Genomic DNA, 22,723 nt, shown 5'->3' with positions numbered 1-22,723 from the left:
CACTTCACCTAGCTTTTTGTAACATGCAGCAGTTAGACCAGATTGACCGTCTTATGATAATTGACATAATGTTCTAGTACAAGTGAGGTGGTGTACAAACTAGTTCATACGGTCATGTGAAGTAAATAGCATATTTCAGACAAGAGAGCTTCTTGTCAGTGTAACACTTTCTTGTACTTAATCAAAGGTAAAAATATATAATATATCTTTCTAGCAAACCGTATCTTTTTGTTGTTCCAAATCTTACCTCATCAACTTCAATTAAGAGCATTAATTTATGTTAAGTTCTGGGGAATATAGGCCTATTCAATTTAGCAAGAATGCATAGTAAGCCTGTATCTTATTGGAACACTCTTTAGTGCATTTTCTGGGCAGAACCAGGGCATGTATTTATAAACCAATTCTAAAACTTAAGTATTAGAATAAAGAATATTCTTAGTATAAGAATAAATAACATTCTTAAAACCATAATGTTCCTAATTTTCTATATTGTTGAGTCTAAATTGACATGTGACAACTCAAATTACGTTGTTCTTGATACATAATAGTGTGCTTACGACATAGTCTCCTTTGATATACGTGTAGTGAAGTTAGATTTATTTATTCTAAGATTAATCTTTGATCGAACCTCATGTTCACTTTTAGGGCTTCAAAGAAAACATCTTTCAAGAAATGTTGTACTAAGCATTATTAACCTGTTACCACTTAGATACGTATTTTTACGCATTTGTAGTCCCTTAGAAAGTTAAATTTAATTAAAGACCTTTCTTACTACATGTAGATTCAAGTTTTAAAGGCTTCATTACCCCTAGACATGGATCAGCAGCAAACAGCATAAAACCTGAACAGACTGCATGTAATTCTCTGGTTTTATGCTGTTTGCACTTTGCTTCTGAGTGGGAAAGGGTTTAGTTATTAAATGTCATGAAATTAACTCTTTCTCTCTTAGTATAATATTTTGATTTAGTGTAAGGTCAGACATTTTGTGTCTTCTATTGAAATATTGTTCAGATTGACAAACATTTTTAATTGGTCTCAATATCTTGTTGCAGTTTTCTTCCCAACTTTTGTGAGACAATTGGCTGCTACAGACAGAAGGTGTTCTGTGGTACTTACTCGGTCGATGGCAACATATTTTTGGCTGCCTCACAAGGTTTGTAGCTCAAAGTTTTAGAGTTGCTATAGTGATGAATTTTAACAAACATATTAATCAGTATATGAACATTGCATATTCATATTTTGGTTTATTTGTTCTAAACATAAGCAGGAAAAGGGTCATATTTTAGCACCCCCAAAAAGCAACAATTCTTTATCTCAAGTCCCTCCTCACTTTTACACAATTTCTTTTAAAGTGATAAAACTGTACAGACATTTTAACTGGCATATGAATTTTCACACCATAGTGTATTGGTTATTTTTTTTATTATAGAGATTAGTAGAATTTGAGACAAAGCTGAATGTGAGGCATTTGTATTCTGGAGACAAGTGTCTAGATTGGTTTAAAAATCTTATTACGGGTAGTTGCTAGCAAGGGAATATTTTGGTAAACTTAAATTGAAAGAGGTTTTATTTTGCTCAATTCTCTGCAATTTCAGATCACAACATACGTGTGTATGACACTCGAGACGATGAGTTCAATCTTATGAAGGTCATAAGAGCCAGGGACGTAGGCTGGAGTGTCCTTGACACTGCCTTTAGGTACACAACTAGCGATGGACCTTCAACTTTTTACAGCTTAGATACGCATTGTGTCGAGTTTATAGTTCGTTAATTAAGAAAATAAAATACAATTTTAGCTCTTTTTTTTTTATTGAAGTTTTGAAGCCTTTATTTCCAGCCTTTAGACACCGATGAGCAGCAAACAGCATAAAACCTGAACAGACTGTGAGTTACTCACAGTTTGTTCTGGTTTTATGCTGGTTGCATATAGCAATTTTCATTTTTGCTTCTGAGTGGGAAAGGGTTAAACCATCATATACTTGGCAATCAGTGATTAAGTTGACCAGTTGTGAAGCAAATTTCATTGGTTGAAAATTAATAATAGCCTATGGTTGCTCAATTTACTTAATATCTTTGGACAGGTGAAAAAGACAGGTAAAGGTTATACAGGTTCAAAATGAAGAAAAATGTATAATTACACAATTAAATTATTTTTTCAGAGACTTTATTCCAATGAATGTAAATTTTGTGTTAACAATAGGTCTAAACATGTTTCTATTTAATAGTAGAAATAGGAACTTGACTTAAAAATGAAGAAAAAAATCATAAAAAATGAAAACAATTAAGATATTTATCATATATCGAGGGCTGCCTGCAAGACTGTCTTAACTGCCTTTTTTGAAATTTTACAGGAGAAGCAAAAAACAGCACATTTTCTCCATTCTTATTGTTAACAACAAAATACTTCACATTTTATTAAAGAATGGAGAAACAAACATATTTCATTTAATCAAGAAAATATATCTTAATAAAAATAATATCTTTGTACATTTAATTGACTTACTACTCTCTTGCGCTGAAATTGGACATGTTCGGGATTTTGAATTCCCTGCAATACTGTTGTAAGTCAACTTACTACAGTATTGCAGGAAATATTAATGGTAAGCAATACTTTTTTTTCTCTGCAATACAAAAGTAATGGTTATAGAAATAACATTAACATTCTTAAAAAGGGAAATTTTTTATTTTTTTACTTTTTCAACACATGTTACACTAGAAATTTGCATATTTGCATATATTTGGCATTTGGTGTGAACAATTTAACAAAGTTGAATGGTATTGTCAATATTTTTGTATACATTCCCTGATCAAAGAGTACATAAACATGGAAAATACTGCAAATTGATTATCATTAACCTTATTTTGTTTATAGATAGGCAAAACATTACATTTCTTAAATATTTCATGATTTGCTCCATTTTGTATTATAAAATCATAAGTTTGCAGTAATTTCAATAATTCAGTGCACACATAAGATAGAACTTAAACCAATAAAATAACAATCGTAACTGACAGCAGGCAAATTGTTTTGTATAATAATCTTTATGCCCTCAGAAGGAGGGCATATAGTGATCGGACTGTCTGTCCGTCCGTCTGTCGTCACACTTTGTGTTTAGGTTTTGAAAAATGCTCATAACTTCTATGTCGCTTCAGATAGCAATTTCATATTTGGCATGCATGTGTATAATGGACAAGGCCTTTCCACATGCACACAAATTTTGACCCCTGGGACCTTGACCTTGAACTTAGGGTCTGCGTTTAGGTTTCGAAATCTGTGTGTAGGTTTTGAAAAAACTTCTATCAAGCGTTTATAAGGGGCATAAGTCATCCTTTGGTGACAGCTCTTGTTCATTTTATGTTAATGTTAGAAAATGTAACATTTATTACTCCATTTTAATGTTATATAATTATTAATTGATAAAGTTTTCAGTAAGAACTACCTCTATTTTTTACTGTGTCAGACATACCTTATCAAGTTAAACAATAATTAAGAAATAACAATAAAACAAATTTCTGAACAAAGTTTAAAGTATCATTCAAATTAGAATAATAATGTCTAATGTATGTAGCATTTATAAACCAAGACATTGTTCTTGTCCATTTTAACAACTTAACAGCAAGTATAGTTGTAAGGTCTGTTGATACAAATAAACAGCACTTATGCAAATTCATGATGGCATTCTAGTTTATTGTTGTGCATTAGAACATACTGGTGAATAAAAATAAGTATTATTACCAGCCATGATAACACCGCTGTAACCAACAGTGAGGTGTCTTTTTATTGGAATCCCTCTGGTAACAGACAGCAGGAGTTGTCCAGGTATGATAGAAGCGCTGTAACCAACTGTGAGGTGTCTAGTTATCGGAATCCCACTGGTAACAGCCAGCAGGAGTTGCCCAGCCATGATAGCACCGCAGTAACCAACAGTGAGGTGTCTAGTTATCAGAGTCCCACTGGTAACAGCCAGCAGGATTTGTCCAGCTATAATAGCACTGCGGTAAAAAGCCGTGAGGTGTCTAGTGATCGGAATCCTTCTGGTAACAGCCAGCAGGAGATGTCTAGCTAAATTAGCATCGAGGTAACAAGTAGTGAGGTGTCTTTTTTTATCTGAATTCCGCTGGTAGCAGCCAGCAGGAGTTTTCCAGCTATGATATTACCACGGTAATCAACCTTAATGTGCCTAGTTATCGGTATCCCACTGGTAACAGCCAGCAGGAGTTGTCCAGCCATGATAACACCGCTGTAACCAACAGTGAGGTGTCTATTTATTGGAATCCCTCTGGTAACAGACAGCAGGAGTTGTCCAGGTATGATAGAAGCGCTGTAACCAACTGTGAGGTGTCTAGTTATCGGAATCCCACTGGTAACAGCCAGCAGGAGTTGCCCAGCCATGATAGCACCGCAGTAGCCAACAGTGAGGTGTCTAGTTATCAGAATCCCACTGGTAACAGTCAGCAGGAGTTGTCCAGCTATTATAGAATCGAGGTAAACAGCCGTGAGGTGTATCGGTATCCCAATGGTTAAAGCCAGCAGGAGTTGTCCAACTATGATAGCAGTTTGCAAAGCCTTTGTTCCCCAAGCGTCTGTTGTTGCAGCTGGACCATGTGGTGTTGACAGGCATGCTGATACCGTTTGATGTTGCATCAAGGATCTTCGTCCCGCTCAAGTCGCTAGGTTTGCCCCTGGAAAGGCCCGGTAGAGAGCTACTATCTAGTCCATGTAGTGACCTGTTTCTGTTTCCTTACTTAGAGGCCCCTTTAACAGCCCATTTGTCAGGTACGCATCAGAGCGAGGTTGACTGTCACGAAGTGCAGGCGATATCCAGAGAAACTCCCATGGAGGTGGCGCACCCCCACCCTGTCCCCAACAATCTTCCTGTTCTGAGTAACCCCCCGGTCCCAAGTAATCCCCCGACCCACAGGGATCGGGATGTTCTGACCAGGCTGCCAAAGAGCCTGCTATATGATATGGGAGGAGAAATTGGTTTGTATTTAAAGGCAAATTGGAGCAGTACGCAAAGATTAATGGCTGGTTGGAAGTGGCGCCAGGGAGCTACCCGCCACTGTGCAGAGGCGTTTCAATGTTGCCCATCAGGAAGTAGGCTAGTCCCTAGACCATTGGTCAGATCGGGCACTGACACTGGCAACCACTGCGTTTTGTGATCTGCCCTTCGCATACACCGCTGAGCAGGCAGTGACAGAAGTTTTGTCAAGGTTTGCTTGACAAGGAGGTCGGCAAGCATGTAAGCCTGCAGTCACCCACATTGATGGGTGGATGCAATGCACAGAATGAAAATATATAGCCATGTTCAGTCCGCTTGCGCTGCAGCTCCAAGGGATTCCCAAGAGGATTTGCAAGAAGAATCGAGGTGGGTTCATGAGGTGAAATAGGCACCCACTCCAGATGGGTTCAGTGGGCAGTCGGTCGACAAATTGACCCAGGTGGTTGAGCAGCTGCTGGATGCTGTGGTGCAATTGTCCAACTCTTTTGGAAGTTCAGGCGTTGATCACTGTGTCCGACAACCGGGTAAGCTGCTCCGAAATGAAGAAGGCTACGCTGAGTACCCTGTGGAAGGCCCCTACTAAGGGAACTGGTGGTACAACGAACGACACCAGGATAGGTATCCCGTTGGTGGGGGTGGCGGCGGTCCACGTGGATACCGGAAACAGACCGCCCATGAACGTGGTCATGGTCCCAATGCTTACGAAATTGGAGCAGGAAACAGGTGAAACAATGGTTACCATACTGGGTATCAAGGTTCAAATTTCCATCCTGAGGGATCGCAGTGAGGCAGATATAGTTCTAAATGGGGAAAGTTTACTAGGTGGGACATATCGCGCATTACGTGTGGTGGTTTGGGACATTTCCAGCTTACCCGTGTGACCAATTAATATTTTTATATGTGCAAAAGAAAACCGATGCTTTTTTACATGCACATTGAATAATTTACAGATTAAGTAATGCTTAAATCTCATTATCTACTATTATATAAAAGTATTAACTGGGATGCTTAAATTAAAGAAACAACAACTTGATAATTTAATAGTCTTACCTTTGGCATGGTTTTAAAAAGGTGCATCAAAAATCTGATCTTGTATGTATAATATGAGATGTATGAGTTTGAAAATAACTCAAGATGTTGTACAAAACCATTTAAAACCATTTTTCAAGATAAATTGATGATGCCATCAACATTATGACATCACATTGAGTTGACTGAGACTGTATTGCAGGAACAAATACCATGAAGATCAATAAAATGTCTGTGCAATAATGTAGTAAGTTGACTTCCTACTGTATTGCAGGAATTTTTATTTGCAGAATGAGATAAGACAATATTGCATTATACACATATACACTATTTGCTTTAAGAATAAAGCAAAACTTTATTTTGCAGTGATGTAAAACATGCGAACAGGTATAAAAATGCAATAAAGTCAATTTTGTAAAAATATGCAGTTAAGACAGTCTTGCGGGCAGCCCTCGATATTCACTTTGAATCGGTATATTTAACATTGAATTTCCTTTATATATATTTCAGTCCTGATGGCAACTATGTAGCCTATTCAAGTTGGTCAGACTCCAGTAAGTACCCGGTATTAGATCTAGAATTGAGACATGTTTTACCATACTTTTGTGAGCTTCCTTTTACTGGTTACAGAAACTCAATAAACCAAAAGTAAAGGAATGACATTGTCAATAACATAACTGATGTTTTTATGATCACATTGACATTTCTATATATGTTCAATATATAACTAGTGTAGAAATTATGTTTCTTTTTCTCAAAAACTAGTCAGTTCAAGTTTTAGTTAGTTCTGCTGCAATGTGAGATTTCATGGCTGTCTACTTAGAGCAGTAGTTGGTATAACCCTTTGCATGCTGGGAAATTTATCGTCTTCTAAAATGTCGTCTGCTGAATTTCTACAATTAGCATTTCTTCGATTTTTTTTCAAAAAATACTATCAGAATAGCAAAAAGTTTGGATCCAGATGAGACGCCACGGTCTGTGGCATCTCATCTGGATCCAAACTGTTTGCAAAGGCCTTTAAAATCCGGTTCCAGCGCTGAAAGAGATAAGCACTTGTTACCGAAGTAATCTGAGTTAAATCCCTGTTCAATCCCTCGGGACATTTGAGTCTGTTTGATGGTTGCCAAAGCTGAAAAGTAAAAATTCGTCCCAACTTTTGTAAGTTAATAAGGTATGTGTGCTGGGACACAATCCTGGATATAATGCAGCCTCAGATGCACAAGAAACTCATAAATCTCTAAATGCAAAGTGCCTTTTACTTGCACCATTCACTTCAGTCCACTTGTGCATTATGTATCACTTCAGTCCACCTGTGCAATGTGTATCACTCCAGTCCACCTATACAATGTTTACTTCAGTCCACATGTGCAATGTGTATCATTTTAGTCCACCTGTGCAATCTTTATCACTTCAGTCCACCTGTGCAATGTTCACTTCAGTCCACCTGTGCAATATGTATCACCTCAGTCCACCTGTGCAATATGTATCATGTCAGTCTACCTGTTCAATGCATATAACTTCAGTCCACTTGTGCAATGCATATTGGTACTCTGTTCACTTCAGTCCACTTGAGCAATGTGTATCACTTCAGTCCACCCGTTCAATGCATATCTCTTCAGTCCACTTGTGCAATGCGTATTGGTACTCTGTTCACTTCAGTCCACCTGTGCAATGTGTATGGTGAGGAGGAAGTCCATCAGTCCCTGCTGATGATGCCAACTGAGAACAGCTTTTGTATCTTCTCCCTTATGTTCTCATCGGATAACCGGGAGATTCTTGGAGGGTGAGAACACACATGAGCACAATTTTTATGACAAACAAGTTCACTGGATTGATGTATCTAAATACAAATGAGCTTTGTTTGTTGTTGGTTGAAAATCCTTTGATGTATGGTAAAATCATAACAAAATAAGGCATATTTAATCAAAATTAGTTTACCTCAGTTTGTGACCATGACCTTGTCCTTAAATGAGACATGAGTCTTTCATGTGAGTTACATGTATAATAGAATTCCTTTATGCATAGTGAAGAAAGTATATATTATGTGACTAATTCATCAAAGTAACTATTTTTGACCTCAATGTGTGACCTTGGCCTTGCCTCTACAGTCATGGGTCTTGTATGTGACTAAGCCCCAATGACTTAGAACATTGATGTGTTGTAGAATCTTGACAAAATGAGGCATATTGAAGGCAATATTTTGTCTCGTATTATATTACAAACAATAAAATTGTCACACCTATTTATAAATAAAATAAGATGGCAGTGAAAAGGTGAACTTTGTGCGCATGGATGAAAATGGCGGTGTTAATATTGCAATATATCACAATGGCATAATGAGCATTTATGTTGGTAATTACCAGGATATTAAAATTAATTTGTATTGTTACACACAAAAAACATTAAACATATTCTTAAATATTAAATACTACTGTTTTCATGATGTGCATGTAGCTGTGTATGAATATAATTGATTTTAATTTGTATTCCTTTTATTTCAGAGCCAATGATGGTAACCTGTATGTGTATGACAGAGATAATGGACGAAGATCTCTCAAGGTGACACTCTTGCTTCTTAAGACACATAGTAAATACTAGCATAGCATTGAATAAAGGTAATAATACTTGTAATAAAAATAAATTCTAAATGAGTGTGAATTAGAAAAAATGTGTTTGTGCTTAGTCAAAACATGTATTGTAAAAAAAAATGTATTAAAGTGAAATTTCCGAGGTTTCAGAGCAGATTTTTGTGATTTTTTTCAACCAGATCGAAAAATAAATAGTTTGTATATTGGGGTGTTATTTCGTCAATGTCAGCTTCATGATGGAATAAAAAGGTTTTATTTTATGCTTTCCGGTGGTTTATAGAGAAATATCAGTGAAATAACACTGATATTTCACTATTTATGCCCCCCTTCGAAGAAGAGGGGGTATATTGCTTTGCTCATGTCGGTGGGTCGGTCGGTCGGTCCGTCCGTCCACCAGGTGGTTGTCAGACGATAACTCAAGAACGCATACGCCTAGGATCATGAAACTTCATAGGTACATTGATCATGACTTGCAGATGACCCCTATTGATTTTGAGGTCACTAGGTCAAAGGTCAAGGTCACGGTGACCCGAAATAGTAAAATGGTTTCCGGATGATAACTCAAGAACGCATACGCCTAGGATCATGAAACTTCATGGGTAGATTGATCATGACTCGCAGATGACCCCTATTGATTTTGAGGTCACTAGGTCAAAGGTCAAGGTCACGGTGACCCGAAATAGTAAAATTGTTTCCGGATGATAACTCAAGAACGCATACGCCTAGGATCATGAAACTTCATGGGTAGATTGATCATGACTCGCAGATGACCCCTATTGATTTTGAGGTCACTAGGTCAAAGGTCAAGGTCACGGTGACCCGAAATAGTAAAATGATTTCTGGATGATAACTCAAGAACGCATACGCCTAGGATCATGAAACTTCATGGGTAGATTGATCATGACTTGCAGATGACCCCTATTGATTTTGAGGTCACTAGGTCAAAGGTCAAGGTCACGGTGACCCGAAATAGTAAAATGATTTTCGGATGATAATTCAAGAACGCATATGCCTAGGATCATGAAACTTTATAGGTAGATTGATCATGACTCGCAGATGACCCCTATTGATTTTTAGGTCACTAGGTCAAAGGTCAAGGTCACGGTGACCCGAAATAGTAAAATGATTTTCGGATGATAACTCAAGAACGCGTATGCCTAGGGTCATGAAACTTCATAGGTAGATTGATCATGACTCGCAGATGACCCCTATTGATTTTTAGGTCACAAGGTCAAAGGTCAAGGTCACGGTGACCCGAAATAGTAAAATGATTTTCGGATGATAACTCAAGAACGCTTTTGCCTTGGATCATGACACTTCATAGGTACATTGATCGTGACTTGCAGATGACCCCAATTGATTTTCAGGTCACTAGGTCAAAGGTCAAGGTCACAGTGTCAAAAGTCGTATTCACACAATGGCTGCCAGTACAACGGACAGCCCATATGGGGGGCTTGCATGTTTTACAAACAACCCTTGTTTAAACAGTGAAAATAACAGTGAAAAATAACGATATTTTTCAGTTTTACTGGGAAATAATGTCATTTTTTAACGAAATGACGTCATAAATCCAGCAAAATTATCCAGTTAAACTCTTTTGCAATGTAAATAAACAGTGAAAAAAGCATAAAATAAAAAGAAAATTGTTGGATTCCATGGAATATTGATTGTATTTCACTTGTGATCATAAAAAATACATATTTAATATGATCACTCGTGAAATAAAAACGATATTCCATTGAATCCAACAAATATCCTCTATATATTTGGCTGCAGTGTTACATTATCAATAGTGATCTCTCTTAACTTTGTTCAGATCGATGCCCATGATGATGATGTGAATGCAGTGGCCTTTGCTGATGACAACTCCCAGATTCTGTTCAGTGGGGGAGATGATGGGCTCATCAAGGTAACATTTTCATTCTACCGAACGCCTTCGGTTAAGTTATTTACCGCAAAAACAGCTAGGACTTATGATTTTTTGTATATGTTAGATGGATTGGAACTCAAATACGTCTGTCATTGTGCACAATAATTTTTTTGGCAAACATCAGTTATTCAATACCATAATATTTTGCTGCTATATCAAATTATATTACATGCTTTGACCAGATGAACATTCTATTAGTAAAATGTATACGGTAAATTGACTTTCATTTTGACATTGAATCTCTGAAGAAAATCATGTGTTGTTATTAAGCCGATTAACACATTTCCTTCTAGTATTTTAACATGAAGTACATGTATTGTGACAATAATTTACTTGAAATTCTCTGCCACATACCCAGCTTACTAATATGTCTAGAAGTAATTCATTCAAATATGCCATGAACACATTTGTTTCCCCGTCAAATTACAGTTTAAATCATAAAAGCAACAACATCCAATGACAAGCCAGTCTTCTCAGATATTATAATATTATTGCGCTGCTGACTCATTGCCTTACCAATATTTAATGCTCTCTGTGTATTTCTTTTATTGATAGGATGAGACTGTAAATTTAATTATACTGATACATTTCAACACTATCCCAGATTTGCTGTGTTTTGATTGGTCACTATACAATTCTTGTTGTGCTTTGATTGGTCAGGTGTGGGACCGCCGTATGCTCAGGGAGGAGTCACCAGTGCCTGTAGGAGCACTGGCCGGGCACTATGATGGCATTACTTACATTGACTCCAAGGTAGGAGAAACATAATTCTAGCATGTGATCCCAATGGCACATAGGGCAACAGTATTACAGCTGCCATGAAAACTGTTCTGGTGTGCAATTTTTGTTAGCTCTTAATAGGCAAAGTTGAATACGATAATTTCATTTGTTTTGAAACGTATTTGCTTTTTAATTGGTTGCTCTTAGCCTTTATGAGCTGCTGGTCATAACATATACATTATAATTTTTCATTTTTATTAAGCAAATGAATGTTATTTCTTGCTTTTGTGATCAAGACTTATATGAGTCGCTTCCTGAGAAAACTGGGCATAATGCATGTGCTTAAAGTGTCATCCTAAATTAGCCTGTGCAGTCTGCACAGGCTAATCAGGGACGGCATTTTCTGCCTTAATTGAATATTTGCTAAGAAGAAACTTCATTTAAACAAAAACTGTCATTAAAGCGGAAAGTGTCATCCCTGATTAGCCTGTGCGGACTGCACAGGCTAATCTGGGACGAAACTTTACGCCCAGTTTTCTCAGAACACGACTCATAAAAGGTTGTGTGTTAACTGTTTGCAGGGTGATGCCAGGTACCTTCTGTCCAACTCCAAAGACCAGACAATGAAGCTCTGGGACATCCGTAGCCTCTCCTCCAAGAATGCAGTTGAACAAACAAAGAAAGCCGTATCCAAGCAGCGGTGGGACTACAGGTGGCAACAAGTGCCGAAAAAAAGTAAGATGTGCAATATTTACCAGGTCTAGTCTTGATATAGTCATATAAGTTTGATTGTGTCTATTCTCGCCTTACGTCTGGCTATGGTTAAGGGGTTTACTGGAATAGGTGTGAAATTAGTATTGGTTAAGCCTTTACCCCTTATAAACGCACTTTGACGCGTTTGTAGTCTCTTACAAAATTTAATTGTCCCCTACTGGTGAAATTGGAGGGGACTTATGGTTTGCGCTCTGTGTGTCAGTCAGTCTGTCTGTCTGTCAGTCTGTTCGCCACACTTTTCTTGATTCTGTGATAACTTTAAAAGTTCTTCATATTTTTTCATGAAACTTGAAACATGGATACATGTAGATGGCAATATAGATATTATGCATGTCATTTCATTTTGTTCCTACGTCAAGAATTATGGTTGCTATGGCAAAAAAAAAATATTTTTTTTTAATCTGAAAAATGTGGAGTTTTGCTGGTAGGGGACATACATTGTTTGGCAATAGTCTTGTTAAATATAAGATCTTCTTTAACAGAATCAAGTTTTAAAGGCTTCATTTTCAACCTAAAGATACTGATGAGCAGAAAACATCATAAAAACTGAACAGATTGCGAGTTTCTTGCATGGTTTTATGCTGGTTGCAAAAGCAATTTTCACTCTGCTTTTGACAAAGCACTCGCATAGTTTTGCCTCAACAATTTTTAACCCTTTACTGCTAAGAGGCAAAGTGAAAATAGCTATATAAAGCCAGCATAAAACCATATCAGTTACTCCCAGTCAGGTTAAGTGGCCGTTTGCATCTAATAAGTATCTGACAGTTAGACATTAAAATTTTGTATAAGATAGAAAGTCTTTAAGTACTTTATTTAATATTCTATGTACAACAAATACGTTGAAGTGCCTATGTGAGTGGTAAAGCGTTATGTTAAAAACTCCACTACATTTCAGTGCATGTGAAGCCCCGCCTGGAAGGTGATACCTCTCTGATGACCTACAGGGGTCACTCTGTCCTCCACACGCTGATACGGTGTCGCTTCTCTCCCAAGTTCAGCACCGGACAGAGATATGTGTACACAGGATGTGCCCTAGGCAATATAGTCGGTGAGTTGGACAGAGATATGTGTACACAGGATGTGCCCTAGGCAATATAGTCGGTGAGTTGGACAGAGATATGTGTACACAGGATGTGCCCTAGGCAATATAGTCCGTGAGTTGGACAGAGATATGTGTACACAGGATGTGCCCTTGGCAATATAGTCGGTGAGTTGGGCAGAGATATGTGTACACAGGATGTGCCCTAGGCAATATAGTCGGTGAGTTGGACAGAGATATGTGTACACAGGATGTGCTCTAGGCAATATAGTGGGTGAGATGGACAGAGATATGTGTACACAGGATGTGCTCTAGGCAATATAGTCGGTGAGTTGGACAGAGATATGTGTACACAGGATGTGCCCTAGGCAATATAGTCAGTGAGTTGGACAGAGATATGTGTACGCAGGATGTGCTCTAGGCAATACAGTCGGTGAGTTAGACAGAGATATGTGTACACAGGATGTGCTCTAGGCAATATAGTCGGTGAGTTGGACAGAGATATGTGTACACAGGATGTGCCCTAGGCAATATAGTCAGTGAGTTGGACAGAGATATGTGTACGCAGGATGTGCCCTAGGCAATATAGTCGGTGAGTCGGACAGAGATATGTGTACACAGGATGTGCCCTAGGCAATATAGTCGGTGAGTTGGACAGAGATATGTGTACACAGGATATGCTCTAGGCAATATAGTCGGTGAGTTGGACAGAGTTATGTGTATACAGGATGTGCCCTAGGCAATATAGTTGGTGAGTTGGACAGAGATATGTGTACACAGGATGTGCCCTAGGCAATATAGTCGGTGAGTTGGATAGAGATATGTGTACACAGGATGTGCTCTAGGCAATATAGTCGGTGAGTTGGACAGAGATATGTGTACACAGGATGTGCCCTAGGCAATATAGTCGGTGAGTTGGACAGAGATATGTGTACACAGGATGTGCCCTAGGCAATATAGTCGGTGAGTTGGACAGAGATATGTGTACACAGGATGTGCCCTAGGCAATATAGTCGGTGAGTTGGAGGGCCATTTATGTACTTATTATCACAATGGACAAACATTTTTTAATGCAAGTGCGTAAAGTGTCTTTCCATATTAGCCTGTGAAGTCTGCACAGGCTAATCAGGGACAACACTTTTTTGCTTAATGATTTTTTTCATCTAAAGGATGTCTCTTCTTTACAAAAATCTAGTTAAAGTGGAAAGTCTTGGCTCTGCTAAGCCTGTGTTAACTGCGCAAGCTTATTTGGGACAACAATTTATGCACATGTATTAAGCCCTATTTTCCCAAAAGTGTAAGAAGTTGCCTTTTTATTTAAGTGGCTCGCAATTAATGTACTTATTACCAAAAATATTAAAGACAAGTTTAGGGCTTACATCAACTCATTAAGGAAATTTACAATGCCAATAACACACATACATGTTGATACTCAGTCCTTTTATATTTAATTGCTCTGTGAAAAGACATGCATAGATAATAGATAAGCGAATTGTCAGTTAAAGTTAACCATTATTGCTTCCAAGGGTAAGTTCTTGACGTTGGAAGAAAGCGGTAAGGTAATTAGTATGTTAGGCAAGGACACGGTTGTAGAATAGTGGCTAGTGATTTACGTGTAGGCAAAACTCAAATCCAGAATATTCTGAAGTGTAAACATGTATTTGATTGTTGAAATAAATAATAAAAACATAAGGAAATTAAAATGAAAAATATTTAAAACCAAAAATGTCTTTAAATCCTTTATTACACTATACATGCACAAGTATTCAAACATTTAAACAATAGAGCACATACATAGATAAGGTACCTGTTAAAAGCCTACTTGCAAAGTTTTAATCAATTTTGCGAATAAAGACCACCTGTGAACAAAGACCACAACAACCACATCCTTTGAGTGGTCTTTATTGGCAGGTTAGACTGTACATTGACATATGCAGCATACCAAAACATCTTGCAGAAACATATCATTAATGCACAAAGTCATAACTTCATTCACCTTAAGTGATTTCTGTTTGTTATTAAAAAATGCTTTATACTGTTTTTGCTGATTCCAACATATGTTTTCAGTGTATGATACGTTAAGTGGTGACATAGTGCGCAAGCTGGAGGGCCACAGGTCCTGTGTTCGAGACGTCAACTGGCATCCATTTGAGAACAACATTGTATCTGCCTCTGTAAGTAAACAGTCTTTGATGCACAATCAGCACATCTTGATTGAACTGCATCTTGCTGTTGTTTGCTGATTGTGTTGCCATAAACAAGACTTTCAAGAAGCTAGCAAACATTTTTTGTTCTGTCAGAATTTTTTTTAATGATAGCCATCATGCACCATCAACCAATCAATTGATTATTCTTAAGTGTTTTATGAATAACATAATCAATTATATTGCAATTAGTTTCACATACAGATGGTAATTTCATTTGATAAAAGGTTTTCATAAAAACACCATATTCAAATTTATATACTTGTACTTACCATTCCATGAACATGTAAGGTCTCAATATGATGATAAATATTGTATTGTATGTGCAAATACTGATACATTTTGTTTACATTATAAATATGCATTAAGTATATTAAAAACATAATTTTAATTTAAAAAATATCCCGAAAATATACATACAATTTCAGAGATGTGTGAAATATAGTTTTCAAACATGAATAATAATGTATAAAGGTCCTATGAGAGTAAAAGTGTTTCAACACAGTATAATATTACAATGTATGTATAAAAACAACAACAACAATATTGGTTGTTAACACACTTTTTTTCTAAATAATTCACAGTGGGATGGAACCTTACGTAAATGGATGTACGTATCCCCTGACAAATACGAGGATTTACAAGATCCTTGCCTACGACCTTCATCAAGTGAGGATGAGAGCGGTGAAGACGAGGATGGTGGCAGGAGGCAAAGTGTACAACAACGACAACAGAAACGAAAACGATCAATGAGTTCTTCCAGTTGCTATGAACACATTAAACACAAAGGTCTTTTTGATTGAATCGGGATAGGTGTACAGTGAATAAAGAACCTTTTGTTACATAGGATTTGAAGTAGTGGCCAGTGGAAGGTGATAAGTCTGTTTAATAAACTGGAATCCACAGATGTGTTATTTAAATACGCTTCCAAAAGGTTGAAGTGAAAGACGCACCTTCTCTTTGATATTAAATGAAAATGTGTGATACATCAGCCTAACCTTTTCCCTTAATATTGTATGCTCATACTGCTCATAATTATGGTATGTGCTGATATGTAAACATTGCAAGAGAATACAACAGTATTCATTCAGGATATAACAGAACAAATTGAATGTTTGTATGTATTCTAGAGGTCAAGTTAACATGTACATTGTATATTGAAAATGTGATCTAAGGAGAATGAAAATAGTTCGCTCACTGTCATCATGTGACTTAAGCAGGCCTGTGTGTTGAGAGCATGCCGGGCTCAACGACAGGGCACCTTGTATACACTGTATATGGCCAACCAAGGTCATTGTAGAATAGCTGGGATTGATAGATGCTTGGTTGAGGCTATCACTGCGATATGATCCTTTAGAAGGTGAAATAGATCCCATCAACGGAGTTGCAACTATAAAACTAAAACAATTTGTGTGTATCAATTGTTAATGACATATCATATTGTTTGAAAGTAGTGGGTAATATCTATTATAACAAGTTTAAATGGTCTACTATAGATTTAGCTTTTTATTGAATCCATTTTTATGATGGAATGGACCGGACTGGCCATTATAGTTGTCTACTGAATGAACTTTCATTTCCTTACATAACTACTGTTATATGATGGCTGGTCAAGGCAAAGAATAATCATTATAATATACACAAACATAACAATTGTGACTGATCATGATCAGTTTAACGGCTTGGTTATGTTTATTGTTAGATTGTGGCGAGACCATCTATTTAGTATAATTTCTGATATAATTTTTAAAATTTTATCCATAGTTAAAGTATACTAATGTTTTCTATAATAAAAACATGCAAATTAGTTTCTGATAGTGGTTTTGAATTTTATGGGTAATAAAACACAAATGCTGTGTTGATCAAATGTTATTTCGTATATTAGTTAATATTTAACTATTAATGATGCCACTTTATTTTATAAGGCTAAGCATTTTTAGTGTTGTGAAACTGGTCTTGTACACTTATTATTTATGTGTAATTAACTATTTGTTGTGTATGGATCACTGTTTATGGTATGTTGAAAATAAAAAAAATAGTGTCTAGATTTAGCTGGTGTATGAATAATATGTAGCCCTGGCTTTGCAATTGGAGTAGCATAAGATAATTTCATAGAACAGCCTCATGTAGTCAGGCTTTAAGAATCTACATGAACTTGCCGAAACTTGATTATTAATGTTAATTGCTTGTTGAATTTTTCTACCGGTATGTTAGACCAGTACTATTGCTCATTATATAAGCCATGTTATGAGAAACCTGCCCTTAATACAAGCTGCACAGCTATTCAGGGAGGACACATTCCATGAGAAACCCGCCCTTAATACATGTGCACAACCAATCAGGGAGGACACGTTCCATGAGAAACCCGCCCTTTATACATGTGCGCAGCCAATCAGGGAGGACACGTTCCATGAGAAACCTGCCCTTAATACATGTGCATAGCTCATCAGGGAGGACACGTTCCATGAGAAACCCGCCCTTAATACATGTGCGCAGCTATTCAGGGAGGACATTTTCCGCGTGCACCGTATTATCATTAAGGAGTAACTTCTTTATAAGTGAAAAATGCCACGAAAGAGTTTTCCCTGATTAGCCTATGCAGTCTGCACATGCACTTAGGTCTGTTTTTCCTGATTAGCCTGTGCAGTCTGCGCATGCACTTGGGCTTGTTCCCAGTGCAAGGCTCAAATATTTGTCAATGTATGCCAAGCCTTGCCCAATTTGCAATAATGATATGTACATACTTAAGCAAAAATACTTGTGCTCACTTGTATTCTGTTGTTTGGGCCAAGTTGGCCTTGCTGAAATAATGTATTAAATATAAAGTAATTTGTGGAAATAAAAATCCAGTTATTTTGTCAAAATACTTGTTATTGTATACAATATAGTTATTCTACCTAAATCATCAGTGTTTTTGGTGTTGCATAGAGGCTATTAAAGACAAGGTACAAACTTAACCCCAAAATAATATGAGTCGTGCTCTGTGAAAAGGGGGTGTAATGTTTGTGCGTAAAGTGTCGTCCCAGATTAGCCTGTGCAGTCCACACCGGGACGACATTTTCTGTTTTTAAAGAAAGTCTCAACATAACTAAAATCCTTTTAAGGCGGAAAGTGTGGTTCTTGATTAGCCTGTGCAGACTACACAGGCTTATCTGGGACAACACTTTCTGCACATGCATTAAACCAGGGCTCATATTGATTCTCTTCACTGAGTGATAATCAGTTGTTTTATATAATTTTTTGTCCATGTTCTTTTAAAATTCTGTTTTCAGCAAAAACCAGTGGAGAAAAAAAAAACGTTCATTTTTCTTCTATTTTCTGTAAAACAAAATGATTAAGTCTGTATTTGCTTATGTGCAGACATGATTGTATGATATTTCTGTTTTAAAATGTCCATTTCAAACATTAATTCAGATAACTAAGAGTGGTAGAAACTTAATCACAAATGTACTTATAAGCAGAATTTCTTTACTAGTATATTAATAAATGTAATGTTTCAGTGTAACATGTCTTTGTTAAATGACAATTGCAAGCAAAATATTTTTTTATTAACAGTTTCAATTTTCATATCCAATTAAGGGGGTATACCTGAATCAACGCTTGAAACAATTTATTAGTTGTGTGCTTGTTGTATATAATGTTTATAGTTAAATGACAAGTGAATATTTAGTACAGTCATATTCATTATTCCCTATAGAGTGTTTCTTTTTATAGGGAATGATACCTTTAACCCATTTAGTGTATCTTTGTTTTGTTTTTGTTATGTTTTTGGTAATAGTAAAATATAATGATTTGTATGTTTTGTTGTTCTTTACCATTTTACTACAGAATGTGCAACTTGCTTTAGTTTCATTCTCATTATTTCATTGACATTTAAATTCATAGAGATAGTATGTTCTTTAGTTTGTAGCTGTATAATCGTAAAAGAATGCATTCTTACTTCTCATATATGTATGTTTTTTGTAGTAACTGCTAGTATGATATGCTAAATCATGATTGAACTGTGAGGATCTTTTGTATGCAACTGTAATTCATGATGTATGTATATCTAGAGAATTTAACTCCACTCTTCATACTATGTCTCCTTATACTTATCAAGTAAAGGGATAATCATTCCATCAAGTTAAGGGATAATCATTCCTTCTATTAAAAAAAAATCATGTAAAATGGTACGAAATATGCCCCTGAGGAAAAATCTGGCATTATGTCAAATCACTTTGATTTATTTTACTTCTTCTTCATCACTATTAGCAAATGAATCCATAATAGATAACAACTAAGTACTGCTTGTATGTTTCCTAAGAAAACAAAGTTGCATAGTTAATCTTTTCATAGTGCAAAAAAAAGGAATTTTAGTATCATTCTCATGTGATTGTCAAATAAAAAAGAAATCCATTATTATGATGGTTATATCCGATCTATAAGATAATAAGATCAAGATATAACTGAAAGGTACCGTTGAAGCAAATGCTTAATACCTGTAGCACTATGGAGGCAGTCCAGTAAATGGTGTAATAAGTGCAAAATATGCCAGTATAGGCATATAATCTCAGGGTTTCCTTTTTCTGTTGTTTTTTGCCCCACTGGCCAGAGGCCAGCGGGGCTTATGTCATGGTCCTGTGTCTGTCATGCGTGCGTGCGTTTGTGCGTGCGCTAACTTTTCCTTTAAACATCTCCTAAACTACTGGTCCAATTCTGATGAAATTTCTCAGGAATGTTCCAGGGGTGAACCTCTTTCAAATTTGTTCAAATTATGCCCCTGGGGTCAAATTTGACCCTGCCTCGGGGGTTACAAATTTGAAAATTTGCTTATATAAGGCCTATTTTGTGAAAACTTTCAAAATCTTCAGGTCCGTAACCATTGGGCCTAGGGCTATCAAATTTGGTATGTAGAGACATCTAAAAGTCCTCTACCAAATTTATTCAAATTATGCCCCAGGGGTCAAATTTGACCCTGCCCCGGGGGTCATAAAATTCAACATATGCTTATATAGGGTCTATTTTGTGAAAACTTTACAAATCTTCTCGTCCATAACCATTGGGCCTAGGGCTACCAAATTTGGTATGTAGTGGCATCTTGTAGTCCTCTACCAAGTTTGTTCAAATTATACCCTTGGGCTCTAGTTTGACCCTGCCCTGAGGGTCACAAAATTGAACATATGCTTATATAAGGCCTATTGTGGGGAAACTTTAAAAATCTTTTTGTCCATAACCATATGGCATAGGGCTACCAAATTTGGTATGTAGTGACATGTAATAGTTCTCTTCTTAGTTTGTTCAAATTATGCCCCTGGGGTCAAATTTGAAACTACCCCGGGGGTCACAAAATTGAAGATATGCTTATAAAGGGCTTATTTTGTGAAAACTTAAAAAAAAATCTGTCCATAACCATTGGGCCTAGGGCTCCCAAATTTGGGATGTAGTGACATCTTATAGTCCTCTACCAAGTTTGTTCAAATTTTGCCCCTTGGGTCAAGTTTGACCCTGCCCCGAGGGTCACAAAATTAAACATATGCTTATATAAGGCCAATTTTGTGAAATCTTTAAAAATCTTCTTGTCCATAACTGTATGGCATAGGGCTACCACATTTGGTATGAAGTGACATGTAATAGTTCTCTTCTTAGTTTGTTCAAATTATGCCCCTGGGGTCAAATTTGAAACTGCCCCAGGGGTCACAAAATTGAAGATATGCTTATAAAGTGCTTATTTTGTGAAAACTTAAAAAATCTACTTGTCCATAACCATTGGGCCTAGGGCTACCAAATTTGGTATGTAGTGACATCTTATAGTCCTCTACCAAGTTTGTTCAAATTATGCCCCTGGGGTCAAATTTGACCCTGCCCTGGAGGGTCACAAAATTGAATAAACGCTTATAAAGGGCCTATTTTGTGAAATCTTTAAAAAATCTTCTTGTTGATAACCATTCGGACTATGGCTACCAAATTTGGTATGCAGTAACATCTTATAGTCCTCTACCAAGTTTGTTCAAATTTATGCCCTTTGGGTCAAATTTGACCCTGACCCATGGGTCACAAAATTGAACATTATATACGCTTATATCTTGCTTATTTTTTGAAAACTTTTAAACTATTCTTGTCCTTAACTCTAGGACCTAGGGCTACCACATTTCGTATGTAGTGAGATATAGTAGTCCTCTACAAAGTTTGCTCAAATTATGCCCCCTGGTGTTAAATTTGACCCAGCCCAGGAGGTCACAAAAGTGTACATGTGCTTAAATAGGGCCTATATTTAAGTATTTGCACATGCAGAGAAAATTTGTTTCAGCCTTTTTTTCAGCAGTGGAGCGATACAGGGCCATCATAGCCCTCTTGTTTTCGCTTGTTTTGTGAACAATATTTTGTGTGCCCACATACATGTAAATATTTAAAAAAACAGATTTTTGCGTCTACTTGGACAAGACAATGTACATTACATTTTAATCTCAGTTTAAAAGCAGTAGTTGCACAGTTTTAACAGTGACAAAATATTTTCTGACCTCACTGCAAGGATTGTTTTTACTAAACAGTTATGGTTCATCTTAAAAAAAAGAAGTGTAAAATATTGACCAAGTTTATATTAAAAACATAAACAAAATGCTGGACAGGACCCCTTAACAGTTACACTATCTTTTTATCAATACTGACTGAACATTATTAATGATCAATGATTTATTGATTTCGCAAGTTGTGTGGTCTCATTAGGGGACATGCATATGGTATAAGGCCCATTTTCGCATGACATGGCTCAAGTAAAAAAATGTTCTATAACTGTATATTGAATCCTTGTTTTCATATTCTGTGTGTTGTGTATAATCATGGCATTCAAAGAATAACATTGTTCATGTATTCATTTTACTGCATGTAAACTGTGTTTCACATATAAATTGTTTGTTCGTTTTTTTGTTATGTAAATAGAATGAAAGCTAATAAAAATCTAAATCAAAATCGTTTCATTGTTTTGAAAACACCGTCGCATAATTTGCATGTTGAGCCTACTCTTTTTGATTTGTTTACGCATTTGAAAGTACCCAATGCTGAAATGATATTTTTCCGATCTTTGGTCAGACTCATTTGTTGCCTAGAAATGTCCTTTGTGTATTGGACGACCACACACTGGCGCCATAATTTGGCTGTTACAGGTTCGATCCCAGCTAAAACATAAAGTATTAAATCTTTCGCCAAATCGACATGCAGTGTACGGGTTGCTCCACTAGGCACTGAAAGACTTCATGTATGATATCGCACAGACTTCATGTAAGCTATCGCACATTAAAACGTTCTCAATATATGCACATGCAGTTAGGAAACAAAAGAACGCCTCTTTTATAAAGAGAAAAGAAAAAATTTATTGTGTCTAACTTTCCTGTAATAAATGGCGGTAATATTGATCTTTTGCAATAATTAAAATAATAAATAATAATAATTATGACTTTATT

General features: G+C 36.6%; 1 protein-coding gene across 8 annotated transcripts in view; it reads left to right on the top strand.

The window, feature by feature from the left end:
* The window catches only part of LOC127844354 (DDB1- and CUL4-associated factor 11-like), a 53,987-nt gene extending 31,755 nt beyond the window's left edge, over nt 1-22,232 (top strand). For 7 of the 8 annotated variants that reach the window (XM_052374479.1, XM_052374482.1, XM_052374481.1 and 4 more), the window contains 11 exons: nt 1,053-1,153; nt 1,596-1,698; nt 6,543-6,586; nt 7,692-7,815; nt 8,534-8,591; nt 10,437-10,529; nt 11,211-11,303; nt 11,852-12,005; nt 12,940-13,092; nt 15,151-15,257; nt 15,872-22,232. In XM_052374479.1, the coding sequence (XP_052230439.1) occupies nt 1,053-1,153; nt 1,596-1,698; nt 6,543-6,586; nt 7,692-7,815; nt 8,534-8,591; nt 10,437-10,529; nt 11,211-11,303; nt 11,852-12,005; nt 12,940-13,092; nt 15,151-15,257; nt 15,872-16,090 (1,249 nt within the window). In that variant the 3' untranslated portion in view covers nt 16,091-22,232. Of the gene's footprint in view, nt 1-1,052; nt 1,154-1,595; nt 1,699-6,542; nt 6,587-7,691; nt 7,816-8,533; nt 8,592-10,436; nt 10,530-11,210; nt 11,304-11,851; nt 12,006-12,939; nt 13,146-15,150; nt 15,258-15,871 lie in introns of all 8 variants that reach the window. The other variant, XR_008032686.1, reaches the window with a different exon arrangement.
* The last annotated feature ends 491 nt before the right edge of the window (nt 22,233-22,723 follow it).

Source organism: Dreissena polymorpha, chromosome 9 (assembly GCF_020536995.1).
Source record: "Dreissena polymorpha isolate Duluth1 chromosome 9, UMN_Dpol_1.0, whole genome shotgun sequence".
Classification (NCBI taxonomy): Eukaryota; Metazoa; Mollusca; class Bivalvia; order Myida; family Dreissenidae; genus Dreissena; species Dreissena polymorpha.
The sequence above is the reverse complement of the archived record's forward strand: the minus strand, read 5'-3'. Positions and strand labels throughout refer to the sequence as shown.